At 41.7% G+C, this 21,633-nt stretch overlaps 1 protein-coding gene across 2 annotated transcripts in view; it reads right to left on the bottom strand.

Annotated features, from left to right (window-relative positions):
* The window catches only part of LOC134357971 (collagen alpha-6(VI) chain-like), a 157,273-nt gene that overhangs the window by 50,722 nt on the left and 84,918 nt on the right, over nt 1-21,633 (bottom strand). For both annotated transcript variants that reach the window (XM_063069798.1, XM_063069799.1), the window contains exons 24-26: nt 5,028-5,090; nt 2,966-3,028; nt 604-654 (exon numbers count right to left, since the gene is read on the bottom strand). In XM_063069798.1, coding sequence (XP_062925868.1) covers nt 604-654; nt 2,966-3,028; nt 5,028-5,090 — 177 coding nt within the window. The remainder of the gene's footprint in view (nt 1-603; nt 655-2,965; nt 3,029-5,027; nt 5,091-21,633) is intronic.

Genomic DNA, 21,633 nt, shown 5'->3' on the forward strand with positions numbered 1-21,633 from the left:
TCTACCACATCTGGAAACCCATCAGCAAAGTTTAGTAGCAAACAAGTACCATATGTTTCCACGTCCTGTTTAGCTGGACTTTAAACCACTTTTTTTATATAATAACATCTGTCTAATAGGACACACCAAGAAATGTAATGGAAGTAAATCAAGCAGTATTACTGCATGGAAGTGATCAGTGCATATATTTTCCTCGTTCTTTTAATCATTCCCAAGGTTATTCACAATTTAAGAAAGCCCTGTTGGTGTTTTGTCCACTCTACTCAGTTGGTGGAAATCTCACTTCTGAGTCACAAGTGAAGAGCTACAATAAATGAAGGCAGAAAAATGCTATTGTGATATGCAAAATGAAGCACAAAGAATAATGATATACATTTTATTAGAAACATCTTTTACAAAGAGAAGGCGAATTTAAAAATTGTTTTCAAATCAAGAAACAGAATACATTTTGGCATTATCTGTGCTTTGAATTGGGAGTCTTACTTTTATAAAAACTCAGAGGTGCAGACAGCAACAACTGTTCTGTCCCTCTGATCCAATTTTCTACTGAGGGTATCGAATCGCTGAAATTATGCAACATATAAAAATAGTGATTTTGATTACCTTTCTGCCTTTCGGTCCAGCGGAACCAAATCCATGCTTGCCATCCATTCCCTATGAGGTTAAAAACAAATTAAGAAATGGAGTTGTGTAATTCACTCAGTGCTTGTTTTCCAGCACACTACATTTGAAAAAGATATTCTCAAGTACAAAACTTGCCTAGAACAAGCCCTTTATCTGTTGGAAAATCACTCAACAGACAAATTCAGATGAGAAGCTTCTCAATATAAATCATTAATTCCATTAATTCTACAGAATGAATATTCTCATTCTCCAAATTTTAAGTCTGCACTTTAGTCAAAAACACACTGGAATTAATTTTGATTCCCAAAAATCAATGGGAGGTTGTGACGGGATCCTGAATTACCCCTATGAACTGTGCTCGTTTACCCCTATTAACTGTGCTTTTGAAAAAAGAGAGAGAGAGAGTTATTTAATATCGATATCTTGATTTGAAAGAGAGAGAGACGAAGACTCACTGTTGGACTGTCACTTTAAGGCACTGGAAGTAACTTTTGGATTTCTGCTGAGTTGGAGACAGCACCAAGCAGCTCGTAAGTTGCTATGGTGACCAAGGGCGTTATTTGATGGACACTCGATGTTATGATTTTCGGCAGCATGTTGATACTTCTCAAGGACAGTTCGCCTGCTTGTGATTTTCTTACACAGAGAGAGGAAGGAGGAGTTATTTGAATGACAGTTGATGCTCAGCACGGGAAGATAAAGTAGGAGGTCAGATGATAGACTTCAGACACATGTTTCGGACACTGAATGAGCATTGTTGTGCCCGCAGAAAAAGTGGGTTTTGGAGGATCAATCAGGCGGATCGATCAGTCGCTCTTGCAGTGGAAAGAGGAAAGGGGTTGACTGGTGGGGAGTTGTCCATGTGTCCACCCTCGCCTGGGTGATAGCTCCACCACAGAAAACCGGTCCCCTTTGTTAAAATCACAGTCAGTGACTTTTAAAGGATTTCGAAGGACAACGAGGAGATTGACGGCATCAGCTCACCTGAAGACTCAAATCTCTCCCTCTCTCTCTCTCTCTCTCTCTCTCTCTCTCTCTCCATCACTACTCAACTCAATAGCACGAACTGAACTGAACTTTACTCATCATCGTAAGACTGTATCTTTTTACCCCTAGACTTAAAGAAGCTTGGATTTTCATACATATATTTCCACACTTACTGATAAGCTTACTTATATATATATAATCATTGCTAACCTGTTTGATTTATCTACATTTATATTACTGTATGGCATAGTTACTAATAAATATTATTAGTTTATAGCAATACTGGACTCCAATGTGTTTTCCATCTCTGCTGGTTCTTTATTCCCGTCATGGGGTACGTGACAGAGGGAAGAAGTTAAAGCTCTGAATGACACAATCAACCTTGAACAAAACCACTTCAATGGTGTTAAGCGAGATGGGAAAAAGAGTGTGAAAGTAACTTGTTCTTAAGAGGTTTTCACAGTCAATGTATTTCTTGCTAAAACAGTCTACCAAAAAACTGATAGTTCCCAATCTCATCAGCAGGTTACCGATTTCATCCTGAGTAATTATTCCATCCCAAATAAAATACTCCATATAACATATAAAAATATACAGATTGTTAAGCTAACATTCTAAATTCATGTACTCTGTAGAATTTTTCTGATAATCTCTGAAATTGGATATTAGTTAAGCACAGACAAATTGGACACTTCTATATCCTACATGAAACTAACTTCTAGGTAAATAGGAAAATGTTGTAAGCACGATGCTAAGATACATATGAGGATGTGCTGGGAAAGACTACTACATGAATTGTGAAAGGGTACAGATAAATTACATAATAATTTGTATTGGGTTGTTCATTCATTTACCAATAGATAAATATGTAGAGCTCACTCATGAAACATCCAATAAGGTCTATTAGACTAAAACCAATTTTAAAAGTCTACAATTGCCCATCATAAAGTTAACTGAAGCAATTTAATCAGGATACTAAGGTATAACCAGTGTAATATTATAGTCTAGTGTCAATCTGAAAATATTTGTATCTCGAAACATCTTCCTCACATAAATAAGTTATTATTATTATAATCCTCCAGTTGTTTATAAACGTGTTCTCCTAGAAGTATTAAAATAGGAAACTAAATGTGCTGTGTTCAAACTCAAGTCATGGATTACCAATAATTAGTATAGGATCCATGGTACAGACAGCATGTTATGTGAATTTGTAAAGAATGTACAATAACTGAAGACCAGTAATAAAGTTGGAGTGCTGCACACTTGTTTCAATAGCTCTTTTGACCATTTGTTATCTATAATATTAGTGCCTGGAAATACCTTAATAAAATGAGCATATTGAAGGAAAACTCACTATCATTCCACGAGGTCCTTCTGGTCCTATCACACCCTTTTCTCCAGGATTTCCAGATTGACCCTGTTAAATAAATGGAAGTATGAATTCATCAATATTAAAGAGTATTAATACATGCATATTACAAGGAACAAAAGGGAAACATGTTACAATTACTCCCACAACATGGTTTCAATGAAAGAGAGCTCCCAGTTAAGATGGCGCCAAACTGCGATGTCCACCAAGATCAAGGCTCAGACTTAGTTGAGTCTTAGGTTTGTAGGTATGGTTTTTGGGGACAGTGCAGTGAATTTAGGGGTCAGTTTAGGGTTTCATGAGAGTGATGAGGAGACTTAAAGGTCAGGGGCAGGAGTTGGTGTTTAGAGTCTAGGTCGGAGCCCTCCAGGTCAAACCTTTGTGGTCAGCGAGTCCTGAGGGCCAAACTGAAGGTTTAAAGTCCAGAGGTCAGTGAGTCTGGAGGTCGAAGCCCGAAAGTCAAAGACCAAAGTCAGTGAGTCTAAGAGTAGAGGTCCAAAGGTCGAATCCCCAGGGACATCTTGTTCAGAGGTCAGAGACCCAATGTCTATGCGTTTGCAAGTCCAGGGCTCCCAGCACAGCCTTAGGTGTGTTGGTCATTAGCACAAATTATGTATTTTACTGTATATTTTGATGTATGTACATATGGCAAATAAATTTGAATGATCATTCCACCATGAACTACTTTCCCTCCAAAAGGTAGCTTTTCAATGCAGAAAGTCTATACCAAGAAAACCAACTCAAATAATGTGCCCTACAAAAACCTTTCACGGACTTACAAACAATGGCAATCTTACACATAACCAACAATAAAAGCTCTATAAGGTTAAAAAAAAAAGTATTATTGAGTAGACGGGCCCTAAAACAACAGAGTTACAAATCAGTAATCTATTTTAAATGAAAGAAAACAACCGTATGGAAAGTGTAACCAGCAAGAATCAAATATTTCTATCATCATGACAGCCATTTTTGTCCAACTATGATTAATCTTGGCAGTTCTCAGCAATGACATTGCAGATGTGATATCTAATTGTAAATGCAGGCATTTGATAACATGCAGGTTTTGATTCCCAACACTCCTTCTTAATTCATCTCATCCAGTACTCTTCTTTCTAAATGAAATAATTAGTATTATTTTGAATGGATACAAGATTTCACACCTTTGGCTTGAATCTGTGGTATTTGTTGCTCCCCTCTGCCTCCTGAAAGATGCTTGATCACTCTGAAGTATCCCAGCCTAATTCTATTACTCTCGCTAAGTAAAACAATAAATAAAATATGTTGCTTTGTTTTAGTTACTTGACCAAGGTAGCTTCTCAATAGCTTCAGAATTTTCTCCTCTAATTCTCTTCCATTTTGTTTCATAATTGCTCCATGTCTTATGAGCTTGGCACCTTTTCTTGGTTCCAGTCCTCTGGCACCATGCCAGAGTCCAAAGATTCTTGAAAGATCATTACTAATGTCTCCACAAACTCTACCACTACCTCTTTCAGAATCTTGGGGTGCAGTTCATTTGGTCTGGGTGACTCCAGATCTTTCAGCTTTTTGAGCACCTTCTCCCTTGTAATAGTAATTGCACCCACTTCTCTTCCCTCACACCCTTCAATACCTGCTAATGTCTTCCACAGTGAATACTGATGCACACCCGATTGTAATGTTTTCAAATTTACTAATGATTGCAGTTCACAATTAATTTATTTGCTGGTAAAATGCATAAACTTTTAAAATTTAAACCTGCCTTTAGCTCCACCTTTCATCCTCCTTGGGTACTTGTCAATGTTCATCCAACCACCAAGCAAAGCTAAAACCTTCATTTCCAATATGGCTCTCCAATGGCATTGTTATCGTCATACTTTATTAATCCCGGGGGAAATTGGTTTTCGTTACAGTTACACCAAAGATAATAAATAGTAATAGAACCATAAATAGTTAAATAGTAATATGTAAATTATGCCAGTAAATTATGAAATAAATCCAGGACCAGCCTATTGGTACCTCCAATGGTATTGTGCTGTCTATATTAGGTAAGTAATAAAATATGACTTACAGGATTCCCTTTTCGACCAATGTCTCCAGTTATTCCCTGAGCTCCTGTATTTCCAGGAAGACCCTGCCATATGAATGAAAAATATTGATTATAATGACTTCTTATTTCACAATTATTAAATCAATCCAATATATAAATCACGTAGTGAAAAATTCATCTTTACTTTATACTTTATACTTTATTGTCGCCAAACAATTGATACTAGAATGTACAATCATCACAGCAATATTTGATTCTGTGCTTCCTGCTCCCTGGATTACAAATTGATAGTAAATATTAAACATTTAAATTATAATTCATAAATAAAAAATAGAAAAATGGAAAGTAAGGTAGTGCAAAAAAACCGAGATGCAGGTCCGGATATTTGGAGGGTATGGCCCAGATCTGGGTCAGGATCTGTTCAGCAGTCTTATCACAGTTGAAAAGAAGCTGTTCCCAAATCTGGCCATACAAGTCTTCAAGCTCCTGAACCTTCTCCCGGAGGGAAGAGGGACAAAAAGTGTGTTGGCTGGGTGGGTCGTGTCCTTGATTATCCTGGCAGCATTGCTCCGACAGTGTGCGGTGTAACGTGAGTCCAAGGATGGAAGATTGGTTTGTGTGATGTGCTTTGCCGTGTTCACGACCTTCTGCAGCTTCTTTCGGTCTTGGACAGGACAACTTCCATGCCAGGTTGTGATGCACCCTAGAAGAATGCTTTCTACCATGCATCTATAAAAATTAGTGAGGGTTTTAGGGGACAGGTCAAATTTCTTTAGTTTCCTCAGGAAGTAAAGGCGCTGGTGGGCCTTCTTGGCAGTGGACTCTGCTTGGTTGGACCCAGTCAAGTCATTTGTGATATTGACCCTGAGGAACTTAAAGCTTTTAACCTGTTCCACTTGCACACCACTGATGTAAATTGGGTCGTGCAGTCCACTACTCCTTCTAAAGTCAACAACTAATTCCTTCATCTTGCTGATGTTGAGGGATAGGTTATTGTTTTCGCACTATGCCACCGGGTTCTTTATTTCCTCTCTGTACTCAAACTCATCATTACCCGAGATACGGCCTACAATTGTTGTGTCATCAGCAAACTTACATATTGAGTTTGATGGAAACTTGGCTACACAATCATGGCTGTACAGTGAGTACAGCAGGGGGCTGAGTACACAGCCTTGTGGGGCACCGGTGCTCAGAGTGATTGTAGAGGAGAGCTTGTCCCCTATTTTTACAGCCTGGGTCCTGTCTGTGAGGAAGTTGAAGATCCAGCTGCAGATCTGAGTGCTAAGGCCCAGATTCCGGAGCTTAGGAATCAGTTTATTTAGAATGATGGTATGTTTTAAAGAGTCAAGGTCAAGGTCAGCTCTCCCACATATTCTGAAGCAGGAACAATATGATAGACGGGTTTAGACATTAAGTGAGGCTGTGGTAATGTTGAGCTCCAGTCATAATACTGAAGCTAGGTTTGAGCAGAACCGGACATTCTCCACATTCGTCAGCATCTAGGATGGTGTTAAGTTTGGGGTGATGATGGGGGAGGAGAAACATCAAATGACAACCAATTTCAATTTCAATGCAATACAAAAGCACAACCATTTATTACAATATATTGATCAGAAACATGAACTTCAGCTGACATTTGCAACATTGTAGCTTGATAGTTTTGGAATAAATTGAAGCACTTCTGAGATCAGTTAACTCAACGCAGAAAAACAATTACGCCTAAAGCATTGACTGTGTACTACACCACAATGGCAGTACTGAAAGCCTATAGTTACTGGGAGAACTTATGAACTGACACCTTTTCAAACTTCAGGTTGGTCGAGGATAATCCAACAGCAATGAACACCATTACTATCACCAGCTTTAATTTTACTATCACCAGCATTACTATCACCAGCATTTTCAAGGATAAACAGTTATCATGACATCCATTGCTGGATTACGTAAGGTGTTGAACTTTCATTATACGCACCTACTGCAGTAACAAGACGACAGGAGTATCTTTGTTGAAAATGTTTCTTGTACCAGAATTCAAGGCATTACTGCAGAGCATAAAGAATGGACCTGCAATAGACTGGCTTTGTATCTGCTCTGATGCAAATGTATACATTGTCCCTTTTTGTGCCAGTGCAGCTGTCCCCAACGGTATTCCCATACTTCTCCAATAATGTCTCAAGGTGATATTTTGCAATGTTGGCATTGAAATTATTTTCTGAATCTAAGCTGGGTTATCTCAACTTGTCCTTTCCTGTCGAGGTTAATCTGATTTCTTAACTTACTACAATAATGAGCTGCTGTAAACTATCTACCATGTACTCTAATCATCCCTGAAGTCTATAAACCTCAGTTTTTATGCAGCAGAACTTTCCATCCATGGCATTTGACTGAAGTTGGTAAATCAAACCACACTTGAAAGTCTATTTACTGTCCTAACAACGTGGCATAGATCCCTTACAAACCAGTTCTCTGTTGTCTGAATGAAATTCCAAACTATGAAATACTCCTAAACGCAAACATGAGAAAACCTGCAGATGCTGGAAATGCAAGCAACACACACAAAATGCTAGTGGAACACAGCAGGCCAGGCAGCATCTATAGGAAGAAGTACTGTCAACGTTTTTGGTCGAGACCCTTTGTCAGGACTAATGGGAAAAAGAGATAGTAAGAGATTTGAAAGTGGGAGGGGGAGAGGGAGATCCAAAATGATAGGAGAAGACAGGAGGGGGAGAGATGGAGCCAAGAGCTGGACAGTTGGTTGGCAAAAGGGATATGAGAGGATCATGGGACAGGAGGCCCAGAGAGAAAGAAAAGGGGAAGGAGGGAAAAACCCAGAGGATGGGCAAGGGGTATAGTGATAGGGCCAGAGGGAGAAAAAGGAGAGAGAGAAAGAACGTGTGTATATAAATAAATAAATAATGGATGGGGTACGAGGGGGAGGTGGGGCATTAGCGGAAGTTTGAGAAGTCAATGTTCATGCCATCAGGTTGGAGGCTACCCAGACGGAATATAAGGTGTTCCTCCAACCTGAGTATAGCTTCATCTCGACAGTAGAGGAGACCATGGATTGACATATTGGAATGGGATTGGGACGTGAAATTAAAATATGTGGCCACTGGGAGATCCTGCTTCCTCTGGCGGACAGAGCGTAGGTGTTCAGCAAAGCGGTCTCCCAATCTGCGTCAGGTCTCACCAATATATAGAAGGCCACACCAAGAGCACTGGCAACAGTATATCACACCAGCAGACTCACAGGTGAAGTGTCGCCTCACCTGGAAGGACTGTCTGGGGCCCTGAATGGTGGTGAGGGAGGAAGTGTAGGGGCAGGTGTTGCAATTGTTCCACTTACAAGGATAGGTGCCAGGAGGGAGCTTGGTGGGAAGGGATGGGGGGGAACAAATGGACAAGGGAGTCGTTGAGGGAGCAATCCCTGTGGAAAGCAGAAAGTGGGGGGGGGGAGGGAAAGATGTGCTTGGTGCTCATGATACTCCCCCTGCTCCAGCCTTGTATCCCTTTTGCCAATCAACTTCCCAGCTCTTGGCTTCATCCCCCCCCCTCCTGTCTTCTCCTATAATTTCAGGTCTCCCCTTCCCCCTCCCACTTACAAATCTCTTACTATCTCTTTCTTACGTTAGTCCTGACAAAGGGTCTCAACCTGAAACGTCGACTGTACCTCTTTCTATAGATGAAATACTCCTTTCCACATTGGTTCAGATTCCCGCCAATATTACTTTCTTTGCTTGTCCAAGTCTTGGTTGACCTTACTTTTTGAATAAGAAATATTTGGCTGTTGTAAACTAACAAAACTATAGCCACTGCAACAGCAGGAACTAATGGAACTGCTCCAGCGAACTTGGCTTTTAGCCTTGTACTTTGTGATTGCTCTCTAAATGTGAATCTGAACCTTTGACCTGGTTTATGGTGATTCCTACCTCTTACCCTCCTAAATGCTTCTGAGACCTAGATTACCTTCAGCAGGGACCTCAAGACACTGGTGTCTCCCAAATATTGTCTCCACAAAATCCTCCAAATTCACTAGGAGGAGAAGTGAATCAAGGTGCATGTCCTTTGCATGGTCAACACCCACAAACTTTGAGCTGGCCATGAAGCTCGTGTGCCCAATGCTTCTATAGATTAAAAATCAAAACTTGTCAAACATATTAAGACATAACTGTCAAAACAAAAAGCAAGTTACTTGGAATCTTTCACTTTTCAGCACACATTTAGACAAGTCAGACTCACTAGTAACATACTTCTGAGAGATAGCTGCTTTGACTTTTATTAACCAGGTTTTACGGTAGGCAATCCAAATAAGATCATAAGATAAAGGAACAGAATTAGGCCATTCAGCCCATCAAGTCTGCTCTGCCATTCCAGAATGGCTGATATATTATTCCTCTCAACCCCAATATGACAATTAGCAAATAAGTTTGCAGATGATATTGAAATGGGTGGCGTTATGGACAGTGAAGATGACTATCAGGATTTACAGAGGGATCTTGATGAGCTGGGTAAGTGGACCAAGGAATGGCAAACGGAGTTTAATTCAGAGAAGTGCATGGTGTTGCATTTGGGAAGACAAATAAGGGTGGGGCTTTCATCAGTTAGGGTACTGAGTACTGTAGTTGGGATGTTACATTGTAATTGTACAAGGTAGCGTTGAGGCCACATTTAAAATTGTGTTCAGTTTTTGCCACACTGCTAAAGATGCCATCGAGCTGGGAAGGGAAGACTGCAGAGGAGATGAACGAAGGATGTTGCCAGGACTCGAGGGACTAGGTTATGGAGAGAGACTGAGAAGCTTGAGACTCCTTGAATTGGAGCAGCGGAGAACGAGGAATGACCTTAAAATGCAAGCACCATCAATCTACAGGTCAGGACACTCAGAGCTACTCATTTTTTTTGTAAGTGTAAGCTTTTCTGCTCTCGTAATTACATGTGTTGTGCGGGACTGTTGGTTCTGGGTGTTGCACATTGACTCCACCCAGAGGAATGCTATTTTGCTTGGCTGCATTCATGTGTATGGTTGGATGACAATTAAACTTGTACTTTAAGTATATAAAATTAAGAGGGGCATAGATAGAGTAAATGTGCACAGTCTTTTTCCCCATGATTGGGGAATCAAGAACAAGAGTACATAGGTTTAAGGTGAGTGGGTTAAGGTTTAATAGGGACCTAAGGAGTCCCTATTAAAGGTTGAAGAGGTTGAAGTTTATGGAATGAGCAGCCAGAGCAGTGCTTGAGGTAGGGGCAGGTACAAGGATAGGAAAGATTTAGAAGGATAAATGGAACTAGCATGGACATTCGGTCAAAGGGCTGGTTTCTAATTGCTGTAAGACTTCCTGACTATTTGCTTTGAGGTGTTCAGTGGATAGAGGAGGTTCAGATGAGATTTTGTGCTCAAACCTCCATAGCAGGACTTAAACTTCTCCTTTACGGAGCAGACAGGGCCACAACTGACACAATATGGCAGGCCTGGATAAGTACAATTAATGTGCAAGTCCCTGTGGTTTGGATGTTAGCAGTTCAACAAAAAGCTTTTGTAGAATTTCTGCTTTAAATGCAATCAAAAATCTTGATGCAAATCTGCTCTGCATTCTGCTGATTTTTAAGATAACTGCAGGCTGCCCACCAAAACAAACAGGCTCAATGTGAAGAGGTTTCGGAATGAGCTCATGTTTTATGTGCAAGCACGCACATAGATTTATCAACAGTCAATCCAGCAAAATGATTTTTACACCTCCATTAACTGAGAGGAAACAAAGGGTAGATTGCCTGTGTGTGGAGGTGATCTGAAATTGTAAAGCATCAGTTGGACACCATAAACGCAAGAGATTCTGCAGATGCTGGAAATGTTGGGTATCATGCTGAACAGCTAGCCGTTCAGATCTGTCACGTTCCTGTTTTGATTTATTTTTGATTAATCTCAACTTGTACAAAAATTATACACACAAGAGATTTTGCAAATGCTGGAAATCCAGAGAAACACACAATTCTTGATGAAGGGTCTTCAGCCCGAAACATCAACTGTTTATTCACTTCCACAGATGCTGCCTGACCTGCTGAGTTACTCCAGCATTTTGTGTGTGCTGCTTTAGATTTCCAGCATCTGCTGAATTTCATAGAAACATAGAAAATAGGTGCAGGAGTAGGCCATTTGGCCATCCGAGCCTGCACCACCATTCAGTATGATCATGGCTGATCATCCAACTCAGAACCCTGTACCTGCCTTCCCTCCATACCCCCGATCCCTTTAGCCACAAGGGCCATATCTAACTCCCTCTTAAATATAGCCAATGAACTGGCCTCAACTGTTTCCTGTGGCAGAGAATTCCACAGATTCACCACTCTCTGTGTGAAGAAGTTTTTCCTAATCTCGGTCCTAAAAGGCTTCCCCTTTATCCTCAAACTGTGATCCCTCGTTCTGGACTTCCCCAACATCGGGAACAATCTCCCTGCATCTAGCCTGTCCAATCCCTTTAGGATTTTATACGTTTCAATAAGATCCCCCCTCAATCTTCTAAATCCCAATGAGTATAAGCCTAGTCAATCCAGTCTTTTGTCATATGAAAGTCCTGCCATCCCAGGAAACAATCTGGTGAACCTTCTTTGTACTCCCTCTATGGAAAGAATGTCTTTCCTCAGATTAGGGGACCAAAACTGCACACAATACTCCAGGTGTGGTCTCACCAAGGCCTTGTACAACTGTGGTAGTACCTCCCTGCTCCTGTAGTCAAATCCTCTTGCTATGAATGCCAGCATACCATTCGCCTTTTTCACCGCCTGCTGTACCTGCATGTCCACTTTCAATGACTGGTGTATAATGATACCCAGGTCTCGTTGTACCTCCCCTTTTCCTAATTGACCACCATTCAGATAATAAACTACTTTCCTGTTTTTGCCACCAAAGTGGATAACCTCACATTTATCCACATTAAATTGCATCTGCCATGAATTTTCCCACTCACCTAACCTATCCAAGTCACCTGCATCCTCTTAGCATCCTCCTCACAGCTAGCACTGCTGCCCAGCTTCGTGTCATCCGCAAACTTGGAGATGCTGCATTTCATTCCCTTGTCTAAGTCACTAATATATATTGTAAACAACTGGGGTCCCAGCACTGAGCCTTGCGGTACCCCACTAGTCAGGGCCTGCCATTCTGAAAAGGTCCCATTTATTCCCACTCTTTGCTTCCTGTCTGCCAACCAATTCTCTATCCACATCAATACCTTACCCTCAATACCGTGTGCTTTAAGTTTGCACACTAATCTCCTGTGTGGGACCTTGTCAAAAGCCTTTTGAAGATCCAAATATACCACATTCACTGGTTATCCCGTATCCTCTCTACTAGTTACATCCTCAAGAAATTCTATGAGATTCGTCAGACATAATTTTCCTTTCACAAATCCATGCTGACTTTGTCCGATGATTTCACCGCTTTCCAAATGTGCTGTTATCACATATTTGATAACTGACTCCAGCATTTTCCCCACCACCGATGTTAGGCTAACTGGTCTATAATTCCCCGGTTTCTCTCTCCCTCCTTTTTTAAAAAGCGGGGTTACATTAGCCACCCTCCAATCCTCAGGAACTAGTCCAGAATCTAAAGAGTTTTGAAAAATTATCACTAATGCATCCACTATTTCTTGGGCTACTTCCTTAAGCACTCTGGGATGCAGACCATCTGGCCCTGGGCATTTATCTGCCTTTAATCCCTTCAATTTACCTAACACCACTTCCCTACTAAAATGTATTTCCCTCAGTTCCTCCATCTCACTGGACCCTCTGTCCCCTACTATTTCCGGAAGATTATTTATGTCCTCCTTAGTGAAGACAGAACCAAAGTAATTATTCAATTGGTCTGCCATGTCCTTGTTCCCCATAATCAATTCACCTGTTTCTGTCTGTAGGGGACCTACATTTGTCTTAACCAATCTTTTCCTTTTCACATATCTATAAAAGCTCTTACAGTCAGTTTTTATGTTCCCTGCCAGTTTTCTCTCATAATCTTTTTTCCCTTTCCTAATTAAGTCCTTTGTCCTCCACTGCTGGACTCTGAACTTCTCCCAGTCCTCAGGTGTGCCGCTTTTTCCGGCTAATTTGTATGCTTCTTCTTTGGAATTGATACTATTCCTAATTTCCTTTGTCAGCCACGGGTGCACTACCTTCCTTGATTTATTCTTTTGCCAAACTGGGATGAACAATTGTTGTAGATCATCCATGCGATCTTTAAATGTTTGCCATTGCATATCCACCGTCAACCCTTTACGTGTCATTTGCTAGTCTAAGCTAATTCACGTCTCATACCTTCAATGTTACCCTTCTTTAAGTTCAGAACTTTTGTTTCTGAATTAACTATGTCCCTCTCCATCTTAATGAAGAATTCCACCATATTATGGTCACTCTTACCCAAGGGGCCTCTCATGACAAGATTGCTAATTAACCCTTCCTCATTGCTCAATACCCAGTTTAGAATGGCCTGCTCTCTAGTTGGTTCCTCGACATGTTGGTTCAAAGAACCATCCCGCATACATTCCAAGAAATCTTCTTCCTCAGCACCCTTACCAATTTGGTTCACCCAATCTATATGTAGATTGAAGTCACCCATTGTAACTGCTGTTCCTTTATTGCATGCATTTCTAATTTCCTGTTTAATGCCATCCCCAACCTCACTACTACTGTTAGGTGGCCTGTACACAACTCCCACCAGCGTTTTCTGCCCCTTAGTATTATGCAGCTCTACCCATATTGATTCCACATCCTCCCGGCTAATGTCCTTCCTTTCTATTGTGTTAATCTCCTCTCTAACCAGCAATGCTACCCCACCTCCTTTTCCTTCATGTCTATCCCTGCTGAATATTGAATATCCCTGAATGTTGAGCTCCCATCCTTGGTCACCCTGGAGCCATGTCTCTGTGATCCCAACTATATCATATTCATTAATAACAATCTGCACTTTTAATTCATCCACTTTGTTACAAATGCTCCTTGCACTGACACACAAAGCCTTCAGGCTTGCTTTTACAACACTCTTAGCCCTTATACAATTGTGTTGAAAAGTGGCTTTTTTTGATTTTTGCCCTGGATTTGCCGGCCTGCCACTTTTACTTTTCACCTTACTACTTTTTGCTTCTACCCTCATTTTACACCCCTCTGTCTCTCTGCACTTGTTCCCATCCCCCTGTTGTGAACTAACCTCCTCTCTCCTAGTCTCTTTAATTTGATTCCCACCCCCAACCATTCTAGTTTAAAGTCATCTCAGTAGCCCTCGCAAATCTCCCTGCCAGGATATTGGTCCCCCTAGGATTCAAGCGTAACCCGTCCTTTTTGTACAGGTCACGCCTGCGCCTAAAGAGGTCCCAATGATCCAAAAACTTGAATCCCTGCCCCCTGCTCCAATCCCTCAGCCACGCATTTATCCTCCACCTCATTGCATTCCTACTCTCACTGTCGCGTAGCACAGGCAGTAATCCCGAGATTACTACCTTTGCGGTCCTTTTTCTCAACTCCCTTCCTAACTCCCTATATTCTCCTTTCAGGACCTCTTCCCTTTTCCTACCTATGTCATTGGTACCTATATGTACCACGACCTCTGGCTCCTCACCCTCCCACTTCAGGATATCTTGTACGCAATCAGAAATATCCCAGACCCTGGCACCAGGGAGGCAAACTACCATCCGAGTCTCTGGACTGCGTCCACAGAATCATCTATCTGACCCCCTTACTATTGAGTCCCCTATTACTACTGCCCTCCTCTTCCCTTCCCTACCCTTCTGAGCTACAGGGCCGGACTCTGTGGCACGGCCACTGTCGCTTCCCCCAGGTAAGCTGTCCCCCCCAACAGTACTCAAACAGGAGTACTTATTGTCAAGGGGCACAGCCACTGGGGTACTCCCTATTACCTGACTCTTCCCCTTCCCCCTCCTAACCGTGACCCACTTGTCTGCCTCTTGTATTTGTGTACAGAAATTATTATATATAAATGCTTCACAAATTATTCAAGAAGTTTTTTTATATATTTATAAAAACATATATATATATACCGTTATAAACAAATTGTTCTACTGATGAGTGGGATCATGATCATAGCATCCCTGTCCTGAAGTTAGGAGCAGTTCATTTGATTCATAGGATTACATTGTTGAATCATCTTCTTTCTCTTAGGCAGCTCCTCCAGATTGTGAATGACTCATTTCCACTCTTTCTCTGATATCTATTGTAGGAGATTAGCAGGCAGGTTTTGTTGAAGAAGTGCAACATCCACGTGACTACTAGCAAACTCTCATGACTGTTTAACATGGAGATGGATGATTCAGGATGATATTGAGAACCTCCATGCATTAGGAGCACACAAAAGCCCTCCATAAGTGATAGAAGTGTGCCCTCCTCACCCTTCTGTGCTGTCAACCATCATCTGTCCTATCTGTTTTAGTATCTTCAGTTCCCACACTGATTAAGCAGCCACCTCAGAACTCACAAAATCAGACTGGAAGCAACTCTTCAATAATCCAGAGTGACTACCTAAAGAGAAGGTTTGTATATTTATTTATTTTATTTATTGAGAAACAGCATGGAACAGGCCCTTGTGGTCCTTTGAGCAGTGCCATCCAGCAACCCCTGGGCTAATCACGGGACAATTTACAATGACCAATTAACCTACCAACTATTACGTCTTTGGACTGTGGGTGGAAACCAGAGCACCTGGAGGAAACCCCACGTGATAAAGAGAGAACGTACAAACTCCTTACAGACAGTGGTGGGAATCTTATTATGCGATCTTATAAATCCACTGATCATCTCCTACCTTCAGAACAGGGATGCAACGATCACGATCCCATTTTTCAACAGATATGTGAAATTTGGTCAATAGAAGTCCACTAATGATCACACTAAGTTTTAACAACAGGATATTTTAAGTGAGACTAGCTTGTCTAAATGTGTGCTGGAAATAATTAAAGATTTTAACATTAACTTTCTTTTTGTTTTCACTTGGTGAAACCTGAATAGGCTCAACAGGTCTTAATTTTAATTAGTAGATATCTATAAATATCAATTACACCTCATACTCACTGTTCAGCAAAACCATGTTTTTTTGGCAATTCGGAAACTTATAATGTGTGCGCAGGTGGGACATTAGTCTTTCGGTGCAAATTAACTATCAGGCAAGCCTTTTAATATATAGCCGACACCCTGAAAAGCAGGATCCTAGTTGGATCTCACACCAGCAAGGCAATATGTGGCCATTTTGTTCTCAGACAGTGAGGTCTCCTGGTCCGTTCCTTCCAGGCAGTGGTTTTCTGCATGAGAAGAACCCTTCAATTTAGAACTTTGAATTTTTGAACTTCAAAGCATTTCTTATCAGATTTCTGAACCAATCAATTTGTTCACATCCCCTTCCCAGTGGTGCTGCCACATTCTCTATTTCTTCTGTTACCGTCCCTTTAGCATTTCCATTTCCACTATCTCAGTCTGCCTACCATACCATGGTTCTGGTGCTCATTGCTGTACTTCTTGATTGTATTTATTACTACCATGTACACTGATGACACAAATAAGGAACTTCGTGCCCCAGTGTATATCACAATAATAATTGGAGTGTATGGGGTGTCAGGGAGGGATAGTACCTCTGGTGGGGGAACATGTCATGTCCTTTTCGAGGCGATTATCCCACCTTTGGTCCCCACCTGGCACTCAGCTCTCACCTGTGGATCCTCGTAGTTGTTTGCATGCGACAGTGGCCACACCCCAGGCAACAACTTCGACAAGCCGGCTAAACCAGGTGAGGGTAGCCGACGGGTCTCAAACCCTCGGTGAGATAGGGAGTTGTCTATCCCAGCATGTGAAGACAGACTCCGACGCATTGAGCAGATGAGACCAATGGAAGGTCCAACGGTCAAAAAGGCGGTCTCTGCAAGCGTCATGGAACGTGTAGAGCAGGACTAGACACAGAAGATGTCCTGGTCATCCACTGCGCCTAGTCCCATCTCCAGTCGTCTCGACTCATCTCTTGCCACTGGATCCAGATGGGAATTGGGAAGAGAGAGTGAGGCTGACGCTGCACAACTCTCCCTCACTTAAATCCAAATCATGCGCTAGTCTCGACACCATCATCATCATAATGATGTCGAGGTCTTCATTGACAATGACGATGGACGAACAACATATCACAATAAATATGACACCTGACTGCACCAGTTATGATATCTTTTAATTTTAAGTTGTCTGTACTAACTTTTCTGATATTATCCAGATCTGAAAATACAGTTGGTAAAAATCAAAACAGGTGTCTAAATCCGCTCTATTTCTCAAAATTCTTATATAATAAATTTGAATTCTGGCACTGTGTTAGCATTATTTCACAGTGTTATTTATGATCAATTTTTGGATAGCGTTTCAATTTTTAAAATTCCATTTTTATTTTAGAGATACAGCACAATAATGGGCGCTAATGTCCAATCAGCCTCTGCCACCCAATTACACCATTGTGGCTAATTCACCTACTAACCCGTATATCTGTGGAATGTGGGGGAGGGGTGCCCACACAGTCACGGGGAGACCGTACAAACTCCATACAGTTTTTCTAGATAGAAAAAAAGAGCTAATAAAAGTATCAAAAACTCTTCCTTGGACTCACTCTTGACTTTTAACATAGAGGCCAACCCAAGTCAAAGACTAAATAGATTAGTGCCCAAGAATAAAATTAGCAGAATTATGCCACATTCAATACTATACTTAGCCAGCAGATGTCAATATTTCTCATTTTACAGAGCTCGGTAAATATGGTCCAGAATTTTAGACTGTGGTAGTTTTTTCATTAGTGTTCTTCACAGGATCGAATTTTATATTAACAGACTCAGGTTACTTGAGTTGAGTTGAATGAAGTTATCCCCTCTGGTTCAAGAATCTGATGTTTGAGGGGTAATAACTGTTTCTGAACCTGGTGATGTGAGATTCCTGTACCTTCTTCTTGATGGCAGCAGCGAGAAAAGAGCATGTCCTGGGTGGTGGACATCCTTGATAATGGAGTGTTTGTACACTGCCTGAAAGCACAGTACTGCTACTTGCTAATACCACTGGTTTTACCACCTTTTTTAGCAGCATAGCACAATAGATAACTAGATGATGTATACTGAACAAATTGAGCAGTGTTTTGAAGGAAATGAAATATCCAATGAGAACACAAATGCCGGGGTTGCTGAGTGCAACAAGTAGAAAAGCATACAGTTTGCTTAAAGATTTACATCTCCAACCAAACCAGCCGAACTGAGCTATGCTGATATCATGAATATAATGCAGAAACATTTAGAACCAAAACCGTTGTTGATTGCAGAACACTTTAGGTTTCATAAGCGGAATCAAAAGGAAGGGGAGTCCATTTCAGCTTATGTGGCTGAATTGAAGATGTTGTCCTAGCATTCTCAATTCAGTGATGGGTTGGAATCTTACAAAAAAGCACTCAAACACAGCTCACATGTAAAAGAGAAGCTGAAATCGTTGTGTCAATGGAAACTGCATCCAGAGATACAATTGAGTTGCAGTCAGCAATGCAAGTGAGCATGAATGAAATTGCAATGTCTAAACAGAAACCATCTTGGCTGAACAAATTGTATTACCATTGTGGCAGGGTCTCACATACATCAGATTAATGCAGGTTTAAAGGTGAAACTTGCAGAAAATGCAACAAACAAGAGAAAATCTGCAAAGGCTGGAAATCCAAGCAACACGCAGAAAATGCTGGAGGAACTCAGCAAGCCAGGCGGCATCCATGGAAAAGAGTACGGTCGACATTTTGGGCCAACACCCTTCAACAGGTCTTGTGATGCGAAGGCTATGAGGCGTTCACTTCCATCACTCATAGCATGAGACATGACTACACATATACCATAAGGTGAGGCGTCACAGGCAACGTTCACCGGACAATGTGGATTACAATGTGTCTGATGTCACTGTTTCCTTGGTGGTTGGATCTCCAATCAAGTTGTAGCTGTGTCAGTCAGTCATGCCCCCACAATGCTGGCCTTTACGTTTTTGCCACATACAAGCCAATATGGCTTGTTGGTCATTGTATTTCATGGTTACAAATGTCATTCCCACAGGAGTTACCTTTCCTCCAGTATAATTTCTTTATTGGATTTCTGCAGGCGTCAGGTTCAAAGGTCTAAATACATTTATTATCAAATTATGTCTACAGAACATGACTCTGCGATTCATCCTCCCACAGGCAGCCATGAAACAAAGAAACACTATGAAACTCATTCCTAGAAAAACATCAAACACCCAACGGATGAAAATAAGAACAAATTGCGCAAATGGTAAAATGCAAGCAAACAACGCACAGAGTAACAACATCAAAGCAGGAGTCCAGGAGTATTCAGTCACAAACGAGGGAAAATCTGCCAATACTGGACATTCAAGCAACACACACAAAATGCTGGAGGATCTCAGCAGGCCAGGCAGCATCCATGGAAAAGAGGGTCTTGGCCCAAAACGTCGACTGTACTCTTTTCCATAGGTGCTGCCTGTCCTGCTGAGTTCCTCCAGCTTTCTGTGTGTGTGTTTTCAGGAGTATTCAGTTCAGTTCAGTTCAGCTCCATTAGCTGACTGCAAGCTGCAGGGTCAGTCTTCACCAAAGTGCCCCAGTCCTCACCGATTGCCCTGATCGGACCACTTAAAAACAGCAACAATAAAAAGAGCAACCAGAAACCAGAAGTTCACATGCAACACGAATCTCAAGGTCCTCAAAATCAAGTCTACGGCCATGAGCCTCGCTGACCAATCCTTGCAATGTGGAATCCAAGACTCCTGCACTTTCCTCCGACAGCAGCGAGCGAAAGGGTGACGAGGACTGGTCAAACGCAGGCAGGCGGCACTGAATGCTCACCTGTCCTCCGCTCTCATCTTGGACAATTTCAACCTTGCTCAGCTCCTCAACCAGACCTCCATAGCCTTTGTATGGAAGCCAGCCTACCCTCATTAATGATTACTGACCACTAGTGTCCATTTTCAATTCACAGGAGAGTGTTCTACTAACAGCAACAGCACAAATGCAGAGATGGGCTCTGTTACTTGGAGGAGACAATTACAAAATCAAATTCAAGAGGACAATTAATCATGGAAATGCTGATGGGATGTCCTGTTTACTTTCGGAAAGGGAAGTACCTGAAAAATTTACAAAAGAGGACACTCCCCTTGACGTATTCTCCCTAATGCAAATTGAAAGTCTCCCTACAATGGCAGAGATGATCCACAGGGAAACCAGAGAAGACCCCACACTGTCTCAGGTCAACGTGGCAACACAAGATGGCTGGAATGTGCAGCAGAAACTCCAGTTCCCACATTTCTACCAGTGCAGGGATGAACTTGCCCTTGATGGGGGTTGCCTTATTTGGGGATTGAGAGTTGTTGTACCATCCAAGCTGAGAGCTAAAGTGTTGGAGGAGCTGCATGCTGGTCATCTAAGCATGGTCAGAATGAAAGCATTGGCCTGAAGCTTTCTCTGGTGGCCTGGGATAGATCTGCATATTGAGCAGCTTGCCATGCACTTTTTGGGTTGCCAACATGTCCAGAAGATGCCAAGAGAAGCACCTTTCTATCCCTGGGAATGGCCTGCAGTGCCCTGGCAGAGGATTCATGTGGATTTTGCTGGACCATTTACAGGGCACAGATTTCTTGGTAGTAGTGGATGCAGCTACAAAGTGGCCAAAAGTGTTCCCGATAGCCTCCACTACATCCTCACACACTGTTGACGTGTTGAGAAGCTTCTTCTCAAACTTAGGCAGTGACAATGGACCACAGCTTGTTGTAGAACAGTTTCAGTCTTTCCTGAAAACGACATATTACATCTGCACCATACTGCCAAGCTACAAATAGCTTGGCAGAAAAGTTTGTTCAGAGTCTAAGGAAAGTACTGTGAGCAATGTCAGAAGGATACATCACACTGAATCAGAAGCTCACCTATTTCCTCTTTGTATATCACAACGAAGCACACTCCACAGCCAACAATTCACCAGTGATGCTGTTCCTGGGTCGTCCCTTGTGCTCATGTTTGGATCTGCTCAAACCCCAATCTCAGGATGGGTATGTAGGCCAAACAGCCGAGTCAGTTTGAGGACTCCTCAAACAAGGAGGCTTAATGTTTCACTCCTGGACAAGCAGTCTTGGTAAGGGAGTACAGAGATGATTAAAAGTGGGTACGTGGAAAAGTTATGTACAGAACTGGACCACTCTCCTACACAGTAAAGAGATTGCATCTGATGTCACCTGGAGACGACACTTTGATCAGTAGAGGAGAGCAGAGTCAATTATTAGAGAAAAAAAGCTGTCAAACATACATATATATATATATAGAGAGAGAGAGAGAGAGAGCGAGAGAGCACGAAGTAGGGAGGAGTTCAGTGTATTTAATAACTCAATATTTGACTAACATTGAAATTATATTTCTTGATGAAGCATTGTTTGTTTACATAATCCATTATGGGTTATATGTAAAAAGTACGTGAATGGCATACGTCATTATGTCACCACGTTATATGACAGCGACTCACTGAAGAAAAACTAAGTAAACAAGTTCATCTCTGTTTTTCTTTCAATTAGATTCTGGAGTTAGAAAATGTAGCTGCTTCCACAGCCA

The sequence above is a fragment of the Mobula hypostoma genome, chromosome 17, assembly GCF_963921235.1.
Source record: "Mobula hypostoma chromosome 17, sMobHyp1.1, whole genome shotgun sequence".
Lineage (NCBI taxonomy): Eukaryota > Metazoa > Chordata > Chondrichthyes > Myliobatiformes > Myliobatidae > Mobula > Mobula hypostoma.